The sequence below is a fragment of the Heteronotia binoei genome, chromosome 1 (genome assembly GCF_032191835.1).
Source record: "Heteronotia binoei isolate CCM8104 ecotype False Entrance Well chromosome 1, APGP_CSIRO_Hbin_v1, whole genome shotgun sequence".
Taxonomy (NCBI): Eukaryota; Metazoa; Chordata; class Lepidosauria; order Squamata; family Gekkonidae; genus Heteronotia; species Heteronotia binoei.
In genome coordinates this window covers 156,986,786-157,011,134 of record NC_083223.1, presented here as the reverse complement: position 1 = coordinate 157,011,134, position 24,349 = coordinate 156,986,786, and the positions used below count along the sequence as shown (strand labels likewise).

The 24,349-nt window shown below is 44.0% G+C and overlaps 1 protein-coding gene across 1 annotated transcript in view; it reads right to left on the bottom strand.

Moving 5' to 3' along the window:
* Positions 1 to 22,716, bottom strand: part of SLC35F3 (solute carrier family 35 member F3) — a 278,666-nt gene extending 255,950 nt beyond the window's left edge. Inside the window, exons 1-2 of the mRNA XM_060243033.1 lie at positions 22,255 to 22,716; positions 21,355 to 21,584 (exon numbers count right to left, since the gene is read on the bottom strand). Of these exons, the coding sequence (XP_060099016.1) occupies positions 21,355 to 21,584; positions 22,255 to 22,307 (283 nt within the window). The 5' untranslated portion in view covers positions 22,308 to 22,716. The remainder of the gene's footprint in view (positions 1 to 21,354; positions 21,585 to 22,254) is intronic.
* Between the last annotated feature and the right edge of the window lie 1,633 nt (positions 22,717 to 24,349).

Genomic DNA, 24,349 nt, shown 5'->3' with positions numbered 1-24,349 from the left:
TGAAAACCAAAGAAGAGCTGGAAAATATGGATGTTAAAATGAATTGGTGGCTGAGAATGCAAGTTGAATCCAGATATGCCAAAGACAAGGTGACAGGTTTTAATACAGAACAATACTTATTTGACACAATTCTTTTGGGCCCACAAGTAAAGCTAATCTCTAAGTTATATGCATACCTACTTCAAATGAAAACACGATGAAGTTGTAAAGGACTGTATGGTTCAATGGGCAAAAAAAATTGGTTATAATATTACATTAGAAGAATGGGAGAGACTGTGGAAGCTTAATGTTAAACTAACTAGGTCAGTAACTTTTAAAGAAAACCTGTACAAGATATTTTATAGATGGTACTTGACCCCACAGAAATTGTGTAAGATTTATACTAATATGTCTAACAAATGCTGGAAATGCATTAAGCAGATTGGTACCTTTTACCATATGTGGTGGATGTGTGAGATGGTGAAAGATTATTGGAAAGTGGTGCATGAAATGTTACAGAAGATTATGAAGACTCAGATTCATTTCAAACCAGAACTATTTTTATTGAACATATTTCCTGAGGACTATTCTAAAGAGATGAGACATTTGTTGGCACACTTTATCACAGCAGCTAGAATCCTTTTGGCGCAGAGATGGAAATCTCAGGAAATTCCCACAAAAATGGACTTGGTGGGAAAAGTTCTAGAGACAGCAGAGCTGGACCTTCTGTCCCAGCTGATGGCCAGCTGATGGCTAGGAAATCTAAAGAAGAAGCAAGAAAACATTGGATGAAATTTTATGCCTGGTTGCACATTCAAGACTCTTAAGATTCTTTGGTGTGATCTGATTTTTTCTCTTTCTTCCTGTATTTTATACTATAAAATTTACCTTTACTGGAATTGTCAAAATTATTAGATTAAAACAAAAGACTTATACAATTTTAAAATGGATTATGTACAGTTTAGACAAAATAATAATATGGGACAATTTATGTAAAGAAAATATTGTAGAATTAATCTTGTATTCTTTGAAAGTATTTTTATGCAAAATAAGGTCAGAATGTATTGTGCTTTTTATCTTCTTTATTTCCTATCTCTTTTTTCTTCTGAAACTAATAACCCAAGGCCATTCCAGCAGCTCCAAGTGGAGGAGTGGGGAATCAAACCTGGTTTTGCCAGATAAGAGTCTGTGCACTTAACCATTACACCAAACTGGCTCTCTAACCTGGGAACCCACAGCCAAAGGGGGAATATTACACTGGAGAGCCATTGCCAACCTAAGTAGACTTGGGTGCAGGGAGCTTGCAATGCCCAGCCTTTCATGTGTTCCCAGGCTCAGAGCATTTTATATTTTTAGTTTCAGCTGTGATCCTTGTGCTTCTTCTGGATGTTTTATTATAAAAATTGCATTGCCAAATTCCACTATTCCCCCACCTTTCTATTTTAAACAAAATATTGCAAGACTTTTAAGCAGTTTTGTATTTTAAGTTTTAAAATATCTTTATAAAGGATACAGACTAACACAATTAAAGTTTATATCTTCACTACCTGGCATTACATTTTATGACACACGAGGCTCGGCCCCACAAAGTTCCATTTATGTGTCAGGTTCCCTGACAATTGGGTCAGAATGTCAGATGGTTGTGCTGTATTGAGGTGTTCATTCATATTCAGCCATTCCTATCTCTTTGCACTATATATTGCACCGGTATATTATACTGTCACAGTCTGGACTGTATATTCATTTTCTCCCTTGCTAAACATGTATCCATTTGTGCTTGCTGTGGCATTTCGTTTGCTGGTAACTTTTCACAAGATGCACAGGAGAAAGACTTTGGTAGTGGAACTATTATCTGGTAGCCAGACAACCTTGAACACCAGGAGCAGACTCTCTATGTTATACACCTAATCTTGGGTACCTTAATGGATAGGGACTGGCTTTAGCTTGCACGTCTTTTTTGCTTGGTATATTACCAATTCTATTTGTAAGTTACGGTACTCCATTCTTGGTAATGACTTTGTAGCACAAAGATGCATTGCTCTGTATTGATCTCCAATAAACTTCTGGCTATTTTCATATGTGCTGAGTTGACTGAGATCAGTAACTGGCAAAACCTCATATTATGTCAGATCCAGCCCTCGTAACAAATGACACCCCTAACTTAGACTATCCTTGAACTTCACATAAAGAGGTTATAACAAAGAGAACATTGCATGACCAATCGTAAAATGACTACTTTCAGCAATAATTATGGTTTTGGCCAGGTCCCCTCTGGCCAAAAGCAATTAATACCACACATCTTTTGCACCACAACACTAATAATTTATATCTACTGGACTAGTACCATGGTTTTTGCAGAAACACAAACTATTCAAAATTCTGACTTTTGTATAAGACTTCAAAACAAACTTTGAAAAAAACAACTACTACTTTACTTCACCATCCAACCCAAGGAAGAGCAGTGGTGCCCCCAAGTGTATCAGGTTTTGGCAACAGTAGATTTTTTTTAATACCCCCTTCTGTTTGAGTGAGGGCCATATCACCTAATGCAATTAAATGATCAAATAAAGGTTGTTTCCAACTCAATTTATAAATAAGGGATCCTCACTTTTTTTAAAAAAAATCAGTAACCTACAAGTACCTATTTTAAGGCAACTATGGCCTCCTCAAGGAAAACACTATACACCACTATTCTACTTTCTATTGGCTTGAGAAATGAAAGCTTACCAGGAACATAAAGGAATAAAAGGTAAAACTGCTTTTTGGCGGTTTCTGTTTGCGCCGCAAAAGCGCCGGGAGTTTCCGGCGTTTAGTGCGAAATCTGCGCAGATCCTGCGCGGTGAAGAGGGGGGTCGCGCCGGCTGAAGGTGAGTGCGAAAACGCCCATAGAGACTTTTCTATCACACCTCCTTACTAGCTTTTATTTTTCTTCTAAAAGTGCAGTCATGAATGCAGGTCATATGCATTTTGAAATAACTAAGTGTCAAACTTGAGTTGTTACTGCTGGGTCTTTAGGAGAAAAGGCTAATTTGAAGCAAATGAGTGGAGAAAGGAGTGTAAATGTAATTTGTGCAAGATAGCTGCTGTGCACAGTTGCTAAATGTTGTTCCCCCACACTGGTAATAAAGTACTAATTAGGACGGCGAAAGAGAAATCAGTCAATCCTCCACTGGAGACCAGGATTACAAAATGTACTTACAGAGACAAGAAAGCCTAACCAGTCAACTAAACAACACAGCTTTGTTTGTTTCAATGCTGTTAGCCACATATTATATGGTACAAAACCACCTTTTGTAACTCTACTACAATTCAAGAAATAAATAACAAATGTTTGTATAACCAACATTTAATTCACTATTTTAGTTTCATCACAGTAAAACTACAGCTTCTCTCCTTTTTTTTTTGCTTGCTTCAATGGATCATAATGCTTGCCCTTAACAGTGTAGACTACAGGTTTTTTTAAAATCAGTGTTTTATTTATTGCATTCTCATTCTTTTAAAAATATAAACACTTTGACTTGAACTAAAATGTCCACTTCTCCAAGGTCAGTGGTTTTTAATGAACCTTGTGCTAGTGAATGCTAGTGAACGAGGAAACATGCTCTGCAGTGAAGACTATCTGGCCTGCAAAGAATTGTTCACAGGATCCAAATTCCATTTTCTTATACACACACTTTCAAAATAGAATCCAGTATTAATGGAACTAATGTCTGGCATTTTACCATTCTGGATGTTATTGTTCAATATCTGTTGATCACATTCAATGAGATGAAAAAAAAAATCCTCTTGTGACCATCACAGTCATATGTCATTCCTTTTTTTTAAAAAAGCAGCTTTTATCATCAAATTGATACAAGAAATCAATCCTTGTTACTGGTATAAATCCACTACAGTTGCAATCTCAAAACTATACAGCTAGTGTAGAATAATGGACAGAGTGTCAGACAGAGGCAGGGATTTAAATTCTCACTCAGGCCTAAAAGTTCACTGGATGATCTTGGGTCATTCACTATCTGTTGTGAAGATAACATGGGTTGATCTATATAACTGCCTTGTGTTTCTTGAAGGAAGGAATACAAAAATACAATAAATATCGTAAATAGAAACATAGCCAAAATGGAATAAAAACTCAAAGGAGCAGTAAGTGAAAATCTGAGCTTGGAAGAACCAAAGCAACATTTTATAAGCAGACAGTTATCAAATATTCATTATTCCACCGACACATATTTCTCCCATTATCTTCTTGCCCCAGCAGTACTTCTTGTTAGTTTATTTTCTGCTTCATTTTCTAATACAAAATTTAACTTTGAATATTCATTCTCAGCATTACTGCACCCAAGACAAAATATGAGAACTGTCCAGGATTGTGGTTTAGATCCTGTCCAAAATATCCAAGTTACACAGGTGTGTGTGTGATTCCCCACCACCACTGATTTTCCCTGTTCCATGGAAGCCCTTCAATTTTTCCCTCATACTGCTTGAAGAGTGTCCCCGTCCCCCCAGAAGCAGCATTTCAGGAGGAAGAGGGAAGAGGGGAAATCATGGGTATGTGCACAGAAACCTTTCTGTGCATGGAAGTTTTAGATGAGATCCAACCCTATAAGCATTTTCTCAGTTCCTCTTTCCCTTTCATATTGCTACATTCTCTTAAGATAGGTGTGCTTCTACAGAAGGAAAGGCAATGTCATTTCCCTCTTCTGAAAGGAGGCAGGATACAGTTATTGCTGAGTGGCACTGTCAAGTCCTATTCTTTGTGACCTCATAGACCACATCACTCCAGGCCCTTCTATCTTCCACCATCCTCCGAAGTTTGCTCAAATTCATGTTTGTTGCATCGATAACACTGTCTAACCATTTCATCCTTGCCACCCCCTTCTTTTTTTACCTTCAATCTTTCCCAGCATCAGGATCTTCTCCAGTATGTGCTCCCTTCTCATTTGGTGGCCAAAGTATTTGAGCTTCAGTTTCAATATCTGACCTTGCAGGGAATAGTCAGGGATAATTTCCTTCAGGACACAGTAGATTTTATCATTATTTCAATCACAGGGTAGACTGCGTCAAATTGTCCACCTCTTTCTAGCAGTACATAGAACCGCATGTGCTGTTTTCAAAATCAGAGATCACTAATAAGATCTATTAACTGGAATGTTCACTGCAAATCTTGCTTCAGATATCAAACAATATACTTTTTATCATATTTACTTCCGTGAAGATATATTTGGGTGGGTATCTGTGTTGGTCTGCAGCAACAAAACCAAGTTTGAATTCAGTAGCACCTTTAAGCCCAACAAAATTTAATTCAGGGTACAAGCTTTCATGTGCATGCACTCTGTGACTGAGGTAATGAGGTAACTCAGGTAAAGTAAGCCGAGTATAATCTACATATTTTGAGAAGAGGACACTTCCATTTCCTTTTGCAGAAGCTATTGCACATCAATCATAAAAGTAAAGGAAGACTGATGATTCAATGAATACAGCAATTGTTCTTGCACATCAATTAAAAGATGTAGATCATTCTAAACAAATATAGACCTATGAGGAACTGGGGGGCGGGATTTCTTGGTTGCATTGATGAATACGGGTGGTTGGAAACAGCAACAACTCCCAGCTTGGCAGTGTGGAGGGGCAGTGGCTCATCATCACCACCCAAGGGGAGGGCAAGCTCCTCCCTCCTTCCCCCAATGGTGAAGGTGAGCCATAATTCTAATCCCCCACCTGCCTGCACCTTTGTCAAAGGTGTGTGTGTAACATCAGTGGTGGCTTCTGCCATGGCTGTCTCACCATTCTCCTTTCTAGGATGAAGAACCATAACTTGTAATCCCCTCCCTCATGCAGTAGTTGTGGTAGAAGACAGGCATGGCTCCTCTTTCTCCCCTGCCTACCTGAAGCTTCCCTGAGGGGGAGTAGCAGCCATGACTTCTGCTATGGCTGCTTTCTTGTCTTCCTTCTAGTTTCGGGACAGCCATTACTCTTGTTCCCCTCCCCCAATGCCAGGTCAATGGAGAAACAATGGTGCATTGGCTGTGTTTGTGCATACAACACTGTTGTGGTTTTTTTTGAGTGGGGGTGGAATTTAACTCCCCTACTTTTTTAATGTGTTCAAATTTTTCCGCAAGATTGGGGATCCTCCAAGTCTGCAGAAAAAAATGTGTTTTCTTTCTCCATGCCCCTAATATGCAGGTTTAAATATCTGCAGCAGGACCACACATGGCTATTAGCATATACAAATGGGGGACCCACAAGGACTTGTGGGAGGCATCTCATTTTCTTTTCCCTATGTCCCCTTTCTGTTTTCTGAAAATCCCCATAACCTCTCCCATTTTCCTGCTTCCTTCATTCTTCTTACCTACAACCCAGCCTACTTATATCTGCCCCGTCTTCAGCTTTTTCTCCTTCCCTCCCTCTGACTGCTTCTCCCCAGGAAAACTGTAGTCCAGTTGTATGATGTCAGCTGAGATGGTTCCATTTGCACTAAACAGAGCCTGCAGGGACTTGAAAGGGACATTTCACTTTCTCCTGCATCTTCTTCCCACAGTTTACTCTTTCCCTCATCCTAGCAACTCCCATATCCTCTCTATCCCCCACTTCCTTCCATACTTCACACCTACCAATCTAGTTTTTATCTGCCTCCCATCTTATTTATTTACTTACTTTATATGCCTTTTTCCATAATGGGAATCCAGTGCAGCTTATATCATTCTCCTCTCTTCCATTTTACCTTCACAACAACCCTGTGAGGTAAGTTAGGCTAAGGCTGTGTAAGAGGCCCAGCTAGTTTCCATGACAAAATGGAGATTCGTGGAACTCATCTTTTTTGTGTGTGTGTGTCCTCTTTTGGGCTCTTTTTAAAATGCTGGTGGAAATGTCCACTTTTTAGGTTGGAAGGTTAGGAATATTCCTAGTTAGTAGCATTATTACAGTTTAAATAGCAGGGGTGTTTAAATTAATTTGTCATAATGATCACTTGTTTGAAGTAGTCAGGAAGTATGTCCTCTTTTTTGCTTTTTCAAAAAATTGTAACCCTGAACTAATCTGAAAACGTAACCAGTGTTCCACACTGACTTTTGAGGAGTGGCTGCTTACTGGACAATAGCAAGCAGCTAGGCCCTGTGGCGCAGAGTGGTAAAGCTGCAGTACTGCAGTCCTAAGCTCTACTCACGACCTGAGTTCGATCCCGGCAGAAGCTGGGTTCAGGAAGCCGGCTCCAGGTTGACACAGCCTTCCATCCTTCTGAGGTTGGAAAAAAGAGTACCCAGCTTACTGGGGGGGAAAGTGTAGATGACTGGAGAAGGCAATGGCAAACCACCCCGTAAAAAGTCTGCTGTGAAAACGTGATGAGACGTCACCCCAGAGTCAGAAACAACTGATGCATGCACAGGGGACTACCTTTACCATTTTTTAAAGGCCTGCTTGAGTCCTATAAATTTGGTGGTATCAACTCTGCCATGCTTGGCTCCAATGAGTCCCTTCCACAAAAACCAAAAGGGTCCTAACCGCTCTTCCTGCCTTTTACTGACAGAAACCAAAATGAAGCCAAGCCTAGAAAACTAGCCAAATTGTTGTGGCTGCCTAGAAACAGCCTGAGGGCATCTATTTCTTAAAGCTACAAGTGCTCCTTTTATCAGTTGGGTTTTTTTCCACAGGTTTGTTAAAAATACATCTTGTCCATTCACAGCTTCAGTTTCCAAATTTAAGGATCCTCAATTCAGCTGCACTGACTATTAAAATATACAAGCAGGAACCCACAAAGACTTTCAGGGGGCATCTCATTTTCCTCTCCCCCAGTGTTTCCTCTTTCCTCTCCATGAAAGCCTTCATAACCTCTCCACTTTTCCTGCTTCCTTCTCCCCAGGGGCGACCCAACACCCTATGGCGCCCTAGGCAGACTTGCTGGCTGGCGCCCCCCCCCCCCCACACCTCCCCCTGTGGCTCTGCACCTCGTGCCTCCCCCCTCCCCGCCATGGCTCCGCACCCCCCTCCCCGGCGCGCCTCCTCCTCATCCCTCCCTTCGGACCCTTCCCTACCTCGGCGTGTCAATTTCAATGCCGGAACCATATCTAGCACCGCGTTCCGGCTCTCTAAAGCCACCCTCCCCAGCCAAACACTCGAATCGCAGGTAAAACCGCGCCGTGGGGCCGGGGCATGTTCATGGTCTCTCAGGAATAGCATCCTGAAAGGGCGACCCCTGCTGCCGCTGACTCCTCTCTCATCCAGGAAATGGGGAGGGGAGGAGTCAGTGGCAGTGGGGGTCGCCCTATCAGGACGTGGTTCCTGAGAGACGGTGAGCGCGCCCCGACCCCGCGGCACAGTTTTACCTGCAATTCAAGTGTTTGGCTGGGGAGGTGGGGCTTTAGAGAGCTGGAACGTGGCGCTACAGCTGGTTCTGGCGTTGAAATTGACACGCTGAGGTGGGGAAGGATCCAAAGGGAGGGAGGAGGAGGTGGCGCACCGAGGAGGGGGAGAGGCGTAGGGGCACGGAGCCATGGGGGAGAGGTGAAGGAAAAGGAATGGAGGGGCGAGCAGTAGTGGCGGGCGGCGGGGGAGGCAGGAAAACTAGGTGCTTGCCTGGGACACCGGGAAGGTGGGTGGGAAGCCCAATTTGGCTCACTCACCCTCCCGGCGCCCTAGGCAACTGCCTAGTTTGCCTAGTGGGCAAGCCGGCCCTGCTTCTCCCCTTCCCACCCACCAACCAGTGCTCCCTCTAAGCTGAGTTAGTATGAGGTAGCTCACAGATTTTTAGCCTCCAGTTCACACATGTTTTTCTTAGCTCAGAGCACAATAATTTATGCAGTAGCTCACAACTTTTAATGCCAGTAGTTCACAAAGTAGAATTTTTGCTCACAAGGCTTTGCAGCTTAGAGGGAACATTGCCACCAGCCAACTTCTTTTACCTGCCCCCCTATCTTCTGTTTTGCCTCCTCTGCACAGCAGCATCTGCCTAGAAAGACTATGGCCCTGAAGTGTGATGCTAGCTGTTGGGCCAGGCCCACTTGCATTGCAGGGAATCCTCAATAACTTGTAGGCAGAACCGCACTTTCCCCTCCCCCACATTCTACTGACAGAAACCCAACCTGGAATGCTGTGGCTGCCTAGTAACAGCCACTAAGAACATCCACTTCTTAAAGCTAGAGGTGTTTTTTATCATTTTTAAGAAAGTAATGTATTTCTGTAGCTTTCAAAAACCTGTGTTTTTAATGTTTGCAGAAAGATCTGTTGTCTGTTCATGGCTCTAGTCATACAATTTAAGTATTCTCAGATCTGGCCAAGTTGACTACAGCAGGAGGGGGGGCGGCAGGTAGGGGTATGTGTGTGTGTGTGAGAGAGAGAGAGCGCTTCAGCAATGAAACTAAAGATATTTTAAAAGTGTTTGGGATTACTAGAATCGGGTACAAGTGCCCTAGCAATGACAAGAATTTCATGAACATGTATTTTTATGCCTGCCATAAGCAGGGAACCAGGGAGGATCTCTACAGGCTACTACCACTCTGGTATGAATCTGTTTGGAAGGGCCCTGAGCACCCACCCAACCCCTTTGTTTGTCTTCTCACAAAATACCTTCCTCCATGATTGAAGAGACATGAGGATCCAATAAATTTATTGCAAGTGCTCAAGAACAAACAAGTGGGTTTTAATTATTAGTGCAACAGTGAAAAGGGGGAAAACCAGTAAAGGTGGTACAAAGAAAATAAAACTCTCTTCTTCTGATTTCAAACCAACTCATCCCTCTTTGGATGAGGGAACCCTCCTGCTGCAGCCTCATTCAAGAAAGGACACACATCTCTCTCTCTAGCTAGTCCTTTTATTGTTTCCTCCCAGGTCCCAACCCACTATTGTCCATTGGGCAAGTTTTCCCTCCAGTTCTTCTGCCCACCTAGTCAAAAGTTCAGAAGGGATCTTGGGCTTTGTTAGTACTCTAATACAGACTTTCCTGGAACCTATAGGCTGCACTAGGCTGAGAATCTTGACAATGCCACACAACAAACATATTTTGATATGAAATGATAATATTTGTATTTTTCACTGAGAGGCACTAGTATAAAACTGTTAAAGATTGTTAAGCACTTTAAGAACTGTAAGAACACTGGCATTTTAAAATCTGTCCTCCAGCTACCAAATCATCAGATGCTAGACCTCCCAGCACCTTAAGGAACCTTAAGAACACCAGCACTTTAACACCTGTTTTCCAGCTAGTAAATTATCCATTTAATACTACTATCCTGAGGGTTTTCATTTGGAAAAAATGCTTGTAAGTTGATTGTATTTGGACCCAATTGATTATTTAGCTACTAAATTGAATGGGGACATGAATTTTGCCAATTAATTAGAAGGGGGGGAGGGTTCTTATTTTTTAGTTGGCTTGGATAAATTATTAGTAGAAAGTATGTGTTTTTAGTTAGGTCTTTAAGAATATTAGTAGATAGAATATTAAACTGAGTGAGTGGGTGAGAGGAGCAGAATACGTGACTGTGTGATCTGAGATTGGTGACCTGAGGCTCTGTATAGGTCTTTGGAAAATGATGTCGAGTCGAGGGATTCCAGTGCTCCTGGGGAGAGGAAAGTATTGCAGTGGGAGCAGGCAAAATTAGAACGGAAGGAGATTGAGACACAAGAGGGCTCGTTCCCCTTCCAGCCTGTGTCCCATCCCAAAGATAGCAGGTAGAAGGGCCAAGTGGAAACACTCGCCTCCGTCCCTGATATTGTGCAACACCAGGTCCATAAATAATAAAACCTCAGCCCTGCAGGATTTTTTTATCAGACAGGACATGGACCTGGCTTGTGTGATGGAGACCTGGGTGCGGGATGGGGAGACAGTGGCTCTCTCCCAAGTAGCCCCTCCTGGGTTCTCTGTTCTTCATCAGGTTCAGACTAGCGGGCGGGGGGGAGGGGTGGCTATTTTCTTATGGGAGGATTGCTCCTTCAGGGCGCTCCCTCCGCCAAAGATCATAGGCATAGAATGTGCTGGCCTGGTGTGGGATGTAGGGTAGAGTTTAGCAATCTGGCTGGTGTATCGTCCACCTAGCGCACCAGCCAGTGCCCTACCGTCCCTGATGGATGCTGTAGCAGGCTGAGCATTGGAGCACCCTCGGCTTATAGTCTTGGGTGACCTCGATGTCCATGCCGAGGTCGCAGCTTCCACTCGGGCGATGGACCTAGTGCTTTCCATGGCAGCACTGGGACTCTCCCAATATGTAACAGCACCCACGCACCAGGCTGGGCATACATTAGACCTGATCTTTTTGGTAGGAGTTGGAGTGGATCAAATTTCTGCCAAGGCGGTGCCATGGTCTGACCACTATGCCCTGAGGGCTCGTGTGAATACGCCACCTCTACCCCGTCTAGGTGGTGAGCAAATTTTAGCTTGCCCACGTAGCCAGATGGACCCTTTGCGGCTTCAAACGGCTATGCGGAATCGCTGGCCCTCTGGCAACTCGTTGCATGAACTGGTGGTGATCTGGAATAGCCAGCTCTCCACGGCCATCGACAAGATCGCTCCCCGACGTCCTCTTCATCCTCGTTCACGATCCGCTCCATGGTATACCCTGGAGCTGTGATCAATGAAACGGCGATTAAGATGACTAGAGAGACAATGGCGACATACTCGTGACGAAGCTATGAGAACATCCTATAGGTCATTTATGCGGACCTATGAGATGGCAGTCCAGGCCACAAAGAAGAATTACTTTGTGTCCCGGATTGCATCTGCAATCTCGTGCCCAGCACAATTGTTTAGTATAATTCGGTCACTAACAATTTTACCACATGGTAAACAAAATATTAGAAAATTGGAAATAGGCTGTGAGGCTTTTGCGAGCTTTTTCGCACATAAAGTCTCGTCGCTCCGACACGACCTTCCCACCATACTTGATACAGTGAAAGAACTTGGGGCACCGAGCACATCTTCTGGTCCAGTTCTGGATTCCTTCAGTCCACTCAGCCTGGAGGAAGTCGACAGGATCCTTTTAGCTGTATGCCCTACGACTTGTAGGTTGGATCCTTGCCCGTCCTGGCTTATAAAAGCTAGCCAGGCGATGCTAACGTGAACCACTGCAAGGTATCATCAATAGATCCCTGATAGAAGGGATCTTTCCCACGCCCCTTAAAGAGGCTGTGGTCCATCCCCTCTTGAAAAAACCATCTGCAGATCCGGCCATATTGGCGAACTATTGGCCAGTATCAAACTTCCTTTTTGGGTAAGGTTATAGAGTGGGCGGTGGCAATTCAGCTACAGGGATTCCTGGAGGACACTTCCGCACTGGATCCATTCCAGTCTGGCTTTCAACCAGGTCACGGGACGGAGACGGTTCTGGTCGCTCTCATGGATGACCTCCTGCAACATCTGGATAGGGTGGCTCAGCAGTGCTGCTATTATTGGACCTGTCAGCCGCTTTTGATACGGTTGATCATCAGCTACTGAATGGCTGCCTTGCCGACATGGGGATTCAGGGGTCCACCTTACAGTGGTTGACCTCCTTTCTCCAAGATCAGGGACAAAGGGTGGTGATAGGGGAAGAGTCATCCCAGAGGCACTCACTCACATGTGGTGTGCCTCAGGGTGTGGTTCTGTCCCTAATGTTATTTAACATCTATATGCGCCCCCTTGTCCAGATTGTCAGGAAGTATGGACTGGGTTGTCACCAATACGCAGACGACACCCAGCTCTATCTATTGATGGGTGGCCAGTCCGACTGTACTCCGGAAAATCTGGACCTGGCTCTTCAAGCTGTAGCATCCTGGCTCAGGCTGAGTCAGCTGAAATTGAATCCGACGGAGACAGAGGTTCTCTATCTGAGCCGGGGTGGTCCAAGGGGAGGGGTCCAGATGTCGGCTCTAGATGGGGTGCCATTGATACCGGCCCCTAAGGTCAAGAGCTTGGGCGTACTCCTTGAGTTCTCCCTTACAATGGAGACCCAGGTAGCAGCCACTATTAGATCCGCCTTTTTTCATCTTCAGCGGGTTCGGCAGCTGGCTTCTTTTCTGGAGAATAATGACTTAGCAATGGTGATCCATGCTACAGTCACCTCAAGAATAGATCACTGCAATGCTCTCTACATGGGGCTACCCTTGACGCTGACTCGGAAACTACAGTTAGTGCAGAACACTGCGGCATGGCTGTTAATGAAAGAGCTGCAATGGCTACCTATTGTGTTCCGAATCTATTTCAAGGTGTTGGTATTGACTTTTAAAGCCGTTTATGGTCAGGGACCTATTTATCTGCAGGACTGCCTTTTCCCATATATCCCCCAGAGAGCACTACGTTCAGGGACAAAAAAATCTGCTGTCCACCCCTGGACCAAAGGAGGCCAGGTTGCGTTTGACACGAGCCAGGGCCTTCTCGGTGGCAGCACCAGAGTTATGGAATACTCTCCCGGAGGCCATAAGGGCCCTGTGGGACCTTCCTACATTCCGCAGGGCCTGTAAGACCAAATTGTTTCGACAGGCCTTCGATGCTTAAACTGAGAGAGAGCTGCCACCTGACATCAGCTAGAGTTCCCGGTGACCAACCGTCTGAAAAGCAGAACTGCCAACATAGTAATGGTACAGCATCATGGAATAGTTTTTAAATGTTAATTGTATTAATGTTTTATAGGTTTTATTGCCTTATTGTTTTAAATCGTGTAAACGACTGTTGTAAGCCGCCCCGAGTCCGCTTGCGGAGAGGGCGGGATAAAAGTCTAATGTAAATAAATAAATAAAACCACTGCTAAAAATACTAGGCACTATAGTAACATTTCTAGATGCCATAGAGATCTGGGGTATACCAAGCCTTGTTGTAGAACATTCAAAACTACCCCAAAATATTTGCTTTTGGTAGTTCTACACTGGTGTTTCCCAATGGCAGGGTCGCAACCCGACACCAGGCCACGCAGGCCTCAATTCTGGGTTCTGAGACCTCCCGCTGATGCCCCCTGTGCCTTCCCCTGCGGCATCATGCCCGCCCCCACACCTCTTCCTCCCTCCCTTTGCCACCCCAGGTCAATTGCAGGCTGTGTAAAGCCCTCCGTCCCCCTCTCCCCGCCAACCATCTCATTGGCAGGGAAAACTGTGCATATCGAGCACTGACTCATCGCTCAGGCAGGCCAGCGGCAGAACGAAAGGATGGCATCTGAAAAGGGCACCATGGCTGCTCCCGCCCCAGAATCACAATATTCCTTGTGATTCTTCAAGAGACAATGATACAGTTTACAGCCATAATTACAGTAAAGACAAGCATGAAATAGTTCTCATCTGTTTGGACTTGAAGGGCAAGTTGAGGGCAGATCCAGTACCTGAGGTATTAAAAGCACCTGCTTGTCCTTTTTTTACAGATAGCTTCAGACTGGATGCTCACAGGGTCAGTTCAGTTCAGTTTATTATTACAGTTGTTGACCAGAACATTTTAGTCATCTAGAACAACCTTAAAAGTACCTTATAAAAAGTCCCACAAAGAATCTGCATGTTAAAATTTGATGACTTGAGGGTTATAACAGTAAACAAAGAATTTAAAAGATTATTTAACCCTTTAAACCAGGGGTGGGGAACCTTTTTTCTGCCAAGGGCCATATGGATATTTATTACATCATTTGCAGACCATAAATAATAATAATAATAGATTTTTATTTATACCCCGCCCTCCCCGCCGAAGCAGGCTCAACTTAAATTATCAACTTAAAAAACAGTGCTCCGCCGAAGAAGAATGATTCAGGCCAGCAAAATTAATGCAAATAATTGTTTTTCTATTTGAAGTCATGTGGGGAGATGCTAATCTGATGCGCACACACACACACAAACACACCCGGCCCGCTGCCCTAGGCAAATGCATAGGTTCAGGGCTTTTTTTATAGAAAAAGCCCAGCAGGAACTCAGTAGCATATTAAACCACATCCCCTAATATTAGCATATTAGGTCACACACTCATTAGCATATTAGGCCACACCATCTGGGATAATCAAGTGCAAACTGAACTGTGATACTAACTTTTCCAGGCCCTGCAGCAATTCTGGCTGGCCAGCCAGGCTCCAGGGAGGCTGCTGCACAGTACATCTGGGCCCTGTGATCCCTGCCTGCCCCTGGGGAGGCTGCTGCACACCATGGCTGAGCCCTACAATCCTCACTGGCCAGCCAGGCCCCAGAGAACTGCCACATGGCTCGGTTCAGCCCAGTAATCCCTGATGGCCTCGGGACAAAATTCCCCACCCCTGCTTTAAACCATTTTTAAAAGCTCACAGGGTCTTTAAAAGTGTGAGGGCCACAGTTTATGCTCTGAACCATGCCCATCAAAAATCTTGCTGGGAAAAGGTATTAGAGCCATTAGTGAAAAATCATCAACTCCTCCCTGATTTAGAGGGCTATCCCCAGGTCTTTGAAGGATGCAGTTATTAGACTTCTGCCATTATTATATATGACAAATAATCCATAAACTTTGCTTGTTCTTTGTTGGGCTTTTTTCATAGTTAATCTACAGCATAAATTAAATTCCAGTTAAAACAGAATTTTTAAACCAGGTCATTGAAAACACTGCTAGTAGAGCTCACATTAAACATTGTGTTTTGGTTGTATGTAATTAGCTTTCAAGTACTAATTCTAAAACCAAGCTAACAGGTTATAATTGAGTCGCTGATATGACCTTTTGTATGTAGGCAAGACTTATCCACAGTTGTTCAATATGAAGTCAATTGGGTTATTACTCATCATGTCAGAAAGAAGCATTAACAACCAGCTCAGAAGTTGGTCCTCCCATGAGGTCCAGTCCAGATATTTTCTCTCAACAAGCAGGCAACAGAGCTTTTCATAAGATGAGTTAACATTCATTTGAGGCTGACAGAACAAAGTCTGCAAGGCAGTAACAACCATAGATGAACACTGCAGATTGGGGCATTTTTTAACTAACAAAGAAAAAAATCCCGACACTTTATCTAAGGAGGTGTATTCTCTCTGGTGTCTTTTAGTCATGTTTTTAATGAACCATAGATGTTTTATGAACAGCTGTAAAACCCTGCACAGCATGTGATCAACACTTTTCACTTTACTACTGTAAAGTGCTGCCTTTGTCAGATAACACATGAATCAGCACATCAGAAAATTTATTAATTAACATGTATGCTCATGAAAGTGTCATTTTTGCCTCAAGGCAGCTGCGCATCAAAAACTGCAATCTTTTAGAGTAAGTATTATTCCCCTACTGTGCAAAACTGCATAACATAAGTAATACTGTGACCACACTGAAAGAAATCATTTTAGCACAGAAACAATGATCCTCTGGAACTGATGTCAAGTTCAAAGGTATTTCACCCTGGAGGTAGAGTCGCGTATAAATTATTATGCTAAAGTACAGAGTATGTGAAAGATAAAGAAAACTGCAGGTAATGTATTGAAGGCTTGTAAGGGTACTTTTTTTTAATATGAAGGGGCCATGACAGTTGTAGAACACATGGTTTGAACACAGAAGATCCTAAATACCAATCCTCAGTAAAATCTGCTAAAGGAATATGTAGTACATGATGTGAAAGACCTTTACAATACTGCATTTAATAGACCAGCAAGTTGACTCAGTGTTACAGGGTAGCTTCATGCAATCAAGTACACATCTCTCTTATCGCCAAGATGGTCATTTTTGAGTTTGTGAACATTTTTTATTAACATACCTATAAACTATCCTCGTGATGAGAATGCCGTAAACAAAATATTTTAAAGACTAAAACTTGGATTTATTGGACAATTTCTCCCACCAAGGGCTGCAGCAGGAGAGGGGAGGAAGAAAGTCACACTCCACAGGCAAAAATCATAGAATCATAGAGTTGGAAGGGACCTCCAGGGTCATCTAGTCCAACACCCTGCACAATGCAGGAAACTCACAACACCTCCCCCTAAATTCACAGGATCTTCATTGCTGTCAGATGGCCATTTAACCTCTGTTTAAAAATCTCCAAGGAAGGAGAGCCCACCACCTCAGGAGGAAGCCTGTTTCACTAAGGAATCGCTCTAACGGTCAGGAAGATCTTTTTAGTGTTGAGCCGGAAACTCTTTTGATTGAATTTCAACCCACTGGTTCTGGTCCTACCATCTGGGGCCACAGAAAACAATTCCACACCATCCTCTATATGACAGCCCTTCAAGTACTTGAAGATGGTGATCATATCACCTCTCAGCCACCTCCTCTCCAGGCTAAACACTCCCAGCTCCTTCAACCTTTCCTCATAGGACTTGGTCTCCAGACCCCTCACCATCTTTGTCACCGTCCCCTGGACCCATTCCAGTTTGTCTATATCCTTCTTAAAATGTGGTGCACAAAACTGAACACAATACTCCAGGTGAGTTCTTACCAGAGCAGAGTAAAGCAATACCATCACTTCACATGATCTGGACACTATACTTCTGTTGATACAGCCCAAAATTGCAACTGCATTGCATCCTTCCATTTACAGAAACATTCCAGGGAAACCCTAAACAGAGCTGGTCACTTCTAAATCCACTGAGGGTTTAGGAGATTGTGAGTATGCTTAGGATTGCATCAACCAGTGCAATAACATAGTCACATGACATCAGCATCAAACATATCTCAGCCTTTAAAAACTCTCTTAAACAGGGCAGTTTCACAGCTCCTCCTACTGATGGACAATGAGGGGCAGCCAGAACTTCCTGGGGGAGTCCATTCCAGAATATCAAGGCAACAACAGAAAATGTTCTCCCAACAGGTAAAGATGCCAAGCAGGAATTGCCAAAAAAGAGTAGTTAGGAGGAAAGTAAATTATATACAGGTAGATATATTATTGTTTCAATTTTAAACATTTTAATCTCAAATGAATAATTTTACTACACACATCCAATAAGTCTTTCTTTAAAAGTGCTTAAATGCAGCTCACGCTATACAAATCTAACATTACAAGAAATATAAAAGTAAATCCAAGATGTTCCATCTCTTCTAGTTTACTGTGGACATTAGGTTATTAAAAGCTCTCTTGAAGATGAAAAGATGTATTTGCTTCTAAAAGTAGAAAAAGAGGTGCTTAAAAACACATCTTTTGGCTTAAACCTCCATAGCACAGGGTCACCATAAAAATCACCAGGTTCCATGTGGTACTACATATAACAGGGAAAACAGGTAGAATGTAGAGCAGGGCCCTTTTTGAAGATTTATTGAACATGAAGGAGAAAAACAACACCCAACTTTGGCAAGACCCATGATGTGTATACTTTTTAAAGCTACCACCGTCATCCTGGATTACACATGGAAACTAAAATAGGCAATTATAGTTGCAATTAGATAAATCTTGTGTCTTCCCATTGTCCTACTCCAGGCAACAAGTGAACAGTTGCATATCTGGCACCACCTAAAGCTTCCAGACTGTTTTCAAGGCACAGTCCAACACAAAGCACATCATACTGGTCCCTAATGGAAGGATGACGGCTTCCAGATTCCTGTATTTCAGCAAAAGGGCACATGCTAGATCAGGGATGGCCAAACTTGCTTAACATAAGAACCACATAGAATAAACATAGGATGTTAGAGAGCCGCAAGATATTAACAAATATCCAGGCCTTTTTTGTAGCAGGAATTCCTTTGCATATTAGGCCACACCCCTCTTATGTAGCCAATTCTCCAAGAGCTTACAGGGCTCATATTACAGGGCCTACTGTAAGCTCTTGGAGGACTAGCTACCTCATGGGTGTGTGGCCTAATATACAAAGGACTTCCTGCTACAAAGGCCCTTCAAATATTACACTTTTATTAAAACTCTTAATATTTTCTTTGCACAGAAAGATAAAATACATATGCACACACTTTATAACACAACCATGCTAGAATGGAACTTTTTACAAAACATAACCTGGCAATAACAGTCCCCATAAGACCAGCACAAGAAAAAGTTAGGGAATTATTTTTGACACCAGTGGGAGAAAGAAACATACACGTACCACTGACCATTGTTTGCATCATTATGCATCTCTCTTTGCCTTGGCACTAAGGTTTTTAACTACAGCTCCTAAAAGAGTTATGAAACTAAGGAGGAACCCTGCATCACCCTCTTTAATTCTGTTCCTCTTTCCAGTGGAACAACTTAATTGGGGGGGAGGGGGGGAGAAAAGGTGCAAAGTGTTATCACAGGCGAACCAAAGAACACCACGGCTTTACTGCTTCTTCTGCAGCTGCCTGGATCCTGGCAGAAGACTAGTTAACTTGATTACTTCTAAAGCCCAGCACAGCAGGAAGATGCCATAGTTCCCTGGTGCTCAAGCAGATCCACAAACCTATCTACAGCCCCAGGCTACCAGCCACAGTCCCCACCTACCAGGCTTGCACCAGTTGGCCAGCCAAGGAAGGGAGACAAGCCCGTCCTGTCAGTTCTGCAGCTCACTTGGCTATGCCACAGGGCCTGCCATTGTCCATCCCAGTGCATCTCACAGAGAAGGGGTGAGGGCAGCCGTCAGCCTCCCTCCAGTCCCACCACTGTTGTTGCTCACTGAGCCAAGGGCTATCACTGGCACTCACCCTCTCGTATCCCTTCCCTAACTTGCTGCTTTTGATCCCATTGATCTTCTTGGTGGTGGCTGCATTTGTGTCCCTCTGTCAGTCTAGCAGGGAAGGGCAGGAATCCAGAGTGCATGTTCAGCTGGCCTCAATAATGCAGCCTCCCTCCCCATGTGCTCACTTTTCTCCTTCGGCTCTTGCACTCTCTTCCCCTGCTCTAGGTCTCTGGGTGACTTCTGTGGTGGAGGGGAAGAGCTTGCAAGCCTGCCTATTTCCCCCTCCTTCTCTACTTCACAAATGATGGAAACAGTCACCTATCTATGGGTCAGCACTCAGAGGCTGACTAAGGTCCTGATTCTATGTACACTTACTTGAGAGTAAGCCTGCACAATATGTGTGAAAGAGCCACATGTGGCTCCTGAGCCACAGTTTGGCTACCTTTGTGCTAGATAATGCAGGGCCAAAAAGAACTAAGCTGCACACCTGCTAAACTAGGCAAATTCTAACAACACTGGGTCACACACACACACCATGGATCCCAACTATAATTTAAATCTTATCTGTCTTGAACTGCAACCTATTAATCCTTATTTAGATAACAATTTCTGAATCTGGGGACAAGCAAGTTAGCGCTGTTGTTAAACAGCACACCCAGACTCATCTTATGAGAACATGTCCTGCCCTGAACTAATACCTAAAGGGAGAGGAAGTCAGGAGCCTGAAACCAATTCCTTCTGAACTATCAACAGGCATACAGCCATGATGTCATTGAGCAAATATTTTTTTAAAAATCAAAATGGATTTTAATATCTATTAAAATGTCATTACTTTGTTTTCTGCAATATTTACAGAAAACTGTTGACACTGTTACCATGAATGTTGTAAGATATCAGAGTTACTCTTGCTATGTAAACGACAAATCTTGTTCTTGCTATGCGAACTACAAATCATGCATCATGCATGACTGGTGTAGTGTTGAGAAATATAGTAACTGACCTACACATTTAAACTACCTTTTCTTTTAAAAAATCCTACACTTGAAGGAATGTATTGCTATCACAAATAAATATACATTGAAATAACCTTTCTGCATGATAATTTATTTCACAAATAAGCCCAATTACTGTATTTAGACATAATGTATTAGACATAAAAGACCTAAATTTCAAATATAGAATTAGCATGATTAACATTAAATCATTAAAAATCAGCTTAGATTAATACAATATTTGGCAAAAGATGAAAATAATTTGGTAAATCATCCAGCTTCTAGCCTTTTCCCCCTTAAAGTAAGATGAAATATAAATTCTTTCTATTAAAGATGCAGATTTCAGTCACCATTTAATGCAGCAGCTTCTCTTAAAGAAACAAAAGGTCCTTATGCCACAGTGACCTTTTGCAGAATTTATTTCTGGTCCAGGCTTTAGCACTAAACTGGAATCCTTTTCCAAATTACAAAGAATATGGTTTTGCCACCATTTTTACAAATAACCAGGAAGTTCAGCTGCCAGGTCTTGTATGAAATGGCTTTTAACTGATCATGCACTCACAGCCTGAAATAGTAAGGCACAAGACAAGGGTTTTTCCCCCACCACTACCCATCAGCTACTCATCTTGTCAGACTGAACCATGAAAATAATTAGGACACAGAGCAAAGAAGAAAAGAAATCTTGGGAAAGCGTTCAGCATCAAATTGGCCATTGGACAAAACTGATATCTACTCTAATAATGCAAAATCTGTTTGGCAGTAATTTGACATGCAGAGGGTTAATTTCCAGAGTACAAAGTAAGCCTTTTCTTGCACCCTCCAGGCAGCTTGGGAGAAGGCTGGTTCCTGCTGCTGACAGAAAGTTGGGGGGGGGGGGGGATGTACAGAGAGTGAGGATGGCTGCAGCTGCAAAGGAGAATGGGATAAATGAGGGACTTACTTTTGTAGCTGGCAGCCCAGGGCTGATAGCCATAATACCCAGTAATCCGTAGAATCCTTTCCTCAATGGATGTAAGTCCCACAGCGGTACTGGTGAGGTCTTCCACGGATCTGGACCATTTCAAATCCTCTTTAATGGCCTCATCCACCACTAGGTATTTGAGCTGGCGGAGCTGAGGGCTGATGTCTGACAGCCTCCGGGGACTGACATCTGGAGACCTCCTCATACCACTAGCAAAAAAGCAAAGCAGACCAGGATATATTAAACACAACACTCTCACAGATATTACAGGTATTCTCAGGTCATATAAGAGAAGACTCAGAAGCACAAAGAAAACAAATTTTGTAAAGTTCATTTATTTTATTTAATGTACTACTGTACTCCTGTTTTACAGCGCTGCCACAGAGGAACGGGGCTACCCACTGGAACCGTCCCTTAAGCCAAGCAAGCAACACATTAGGACACCACAGAAGAGGAAGCAACCTCTGGGTGGGGGGTCGAATGTCCGCCTTCATTTCTTCTGAGATGAGCGGGAGATCTCCCCCTCCCCCATTCCTTTCCTCATAAAAGCCCAGGCAAAGTTTACGTCCCTTCCCGCCACAGCCCCTCCTCCTTTTAGCTTCTTGTGCCGAATATCCCAAAAAGGAGGGGGAAGAAGAGCCCCAGGGCTGGTGGCTGAAAACTTTGCTCTCTGTAGTCCTCTCAGAGTAGCCCCGCACCGCGTGGGGGAGGGGGGTAGCGGCTGAGGTGCAGCTCTTTCCCCGAAAGGAAGGGCGGGAACAGGGAATGGCCGTGCGCGGTGCAAGCAGTGCAAGTCGCGCTACCTCTACTGCCAGATGCCAGTGCCGTTGCAAAGCCGAGCTCCACCCCCACCCCCGTCCCCGCTGCCCGGGCACTCACATAGCAATGGTCTTGCCCCTCGCCGTGCCGTTGGGAAACTCTCGGATCCCCATAGGGAAGAGCAGTGGGGGAGTAGGGGCTCCCAGACTTCACGAGAGATGCAGCCGCCCCGGGCTGACTGGCACGGCACAAGGGAGAGAAGCGGGTGGCTGAGAGAGGCAAGCGGCGCTCGCCCGCGAGAAGACGGACGCTGCGCGGAAGAGCGCTTGCCACGGCACAGGCACGGAGTTTTGAGCGGCCGGAGAAGAGCCGCTGCCGTCGTTGCTGCATGCGATTCTCCCTTCGTCCTCCGCGCAGGCGAGGCGTTGGCTCCTGGCTGCAACCTGCTGTCGCTGCTGCGTATGGAGTAGCGAAGTGAAGGAGGAGAGAGATGCTTGTCGCCCCCCCCCCCCCCGGCTCTCACTCGCCCATTTTCCAGGAAATATCGCCCTGCCCCTCTCTGCCCGTAGGGGGAGCCGACTCGCCCTCTCCTTTCGCCTCCCTCCTGGTAATGCAATGGGCGCGGTGACCGATAGGGGGAACCCGGGGGAAGGGCGTCTGCCGGAAAGGGTGGCTTCTGCACGGGTCAGTGCTTCTTCCTGATGCTGAGGGGGGGAAACTGGGGTCGGAAGGGAAAGGTGGGAAACCATGGGAGGAGTTCTGTCAGAACGCAACGTTTTGTAATGTTTGTGTTTGTAGAGCGCGTTGTGTGTTTTTCATTCATAGGAAAGCGTGTTATAAATAATATTTATAAGCATCACTGAAAGTACATTACGAACGAGCTCAAACGACACAGATTCGGCGCCTTTGCAACTGAGGTTGGGCTCCTAAGAACTCTTATAGCAGAGTAATTCTGCTTAAACGTTGTGTTTTCTGAGTAATATGCAATGATGACTGCATTGTTTGCCACCCGAGGGCTTGTATTAGCCATTAAGAACCCAGAGCATTAATTTCAATGGGGTTTCTGTGGGATTGTGTCTCATTTTTAATTATCTGTGAGATTACTCGGCACTCGACAAGGTCCCTCTTCACCTTGTAGGAATGATGCAACACATTAGGTAAAAGGTACCCTGAGTTTGTCTCTAGTAGTAAGCTCACTAAGAAGCTGTAGCCAATCAGGTTTCCCTGAATGGCGTTTGGCACATTCACAGTAAGGACCAGTAGAATACTGTAGGCAAGTAAACCTTCCTCAGAGCAAGTAACAGGCTCAGGTCAGGTTGCTTGTCTTTGATAAGCGTTTTGTTTGCTTGAAACGAATGCAGTCCCCAGGGTCTTCGGCTGATTAATGTCCCCAGCCACTCAGGAATCAATAGCTCCAGAAAGATTCAGAACTAGTGGAGGCAAGGAGGCCCAGAACAATCTCTTTGTATTGTATCAACAGAAGGATCTCTCTCCCCCACCCCCTCCCCAGACACCAATCTGCATGTCAAATACAGCACCTCTGAAATTTTGTGCCAGTAGCTACCTGAACACTCTGTGTGTGTGTATGCAGTGAATCTTAGTCCCATGCCTGATTTGTTTGTTGTACATTTGTTATGTATTAGTGCACCATGTACATTAATGGTGGTATACACAATCAATAGCAAGCAATAGTCTACTCACATCCTCTGTGTGATGTAAAACTGCTTATAACATTGTAGTTGTGTTTGGGGCTGCAAGCTCCCTATCAGATTGTTATTTCAACAACCTGGCAAAAAGGCAGAATCCACTGAGCCCTGACCTGGATGCAAGGCAATATTCATATATATTATACATTATCAATTCATATATATTATATGTGTGATCTTCTATAAGGGCAGCTTTGTCTTGTCTAAACTACAGTTGGAGGAGCATGATAGGACAACCTGGCTGAAGCCAAGCAGTGCTTTGAAGGAGACGATATTGGAACCCAACACATGCCCTCAAGAACTGCAATGAAGGAAATGGTCATAAATTCTATACATAAATAAACACATTCTGTAAAATGCTTCCCATATTGATTTATGGGCTATGAAGTTCCGTGTGCTTTTGAGGTCTTTCTTTGAGCACATAAACTCAAACTTGGTTTGAGCACATAAGCCATTGCTCCACTAGGTTCAGAACTGTCTGCTCTTCAGACCTCCAGGAGAAAGAGAAA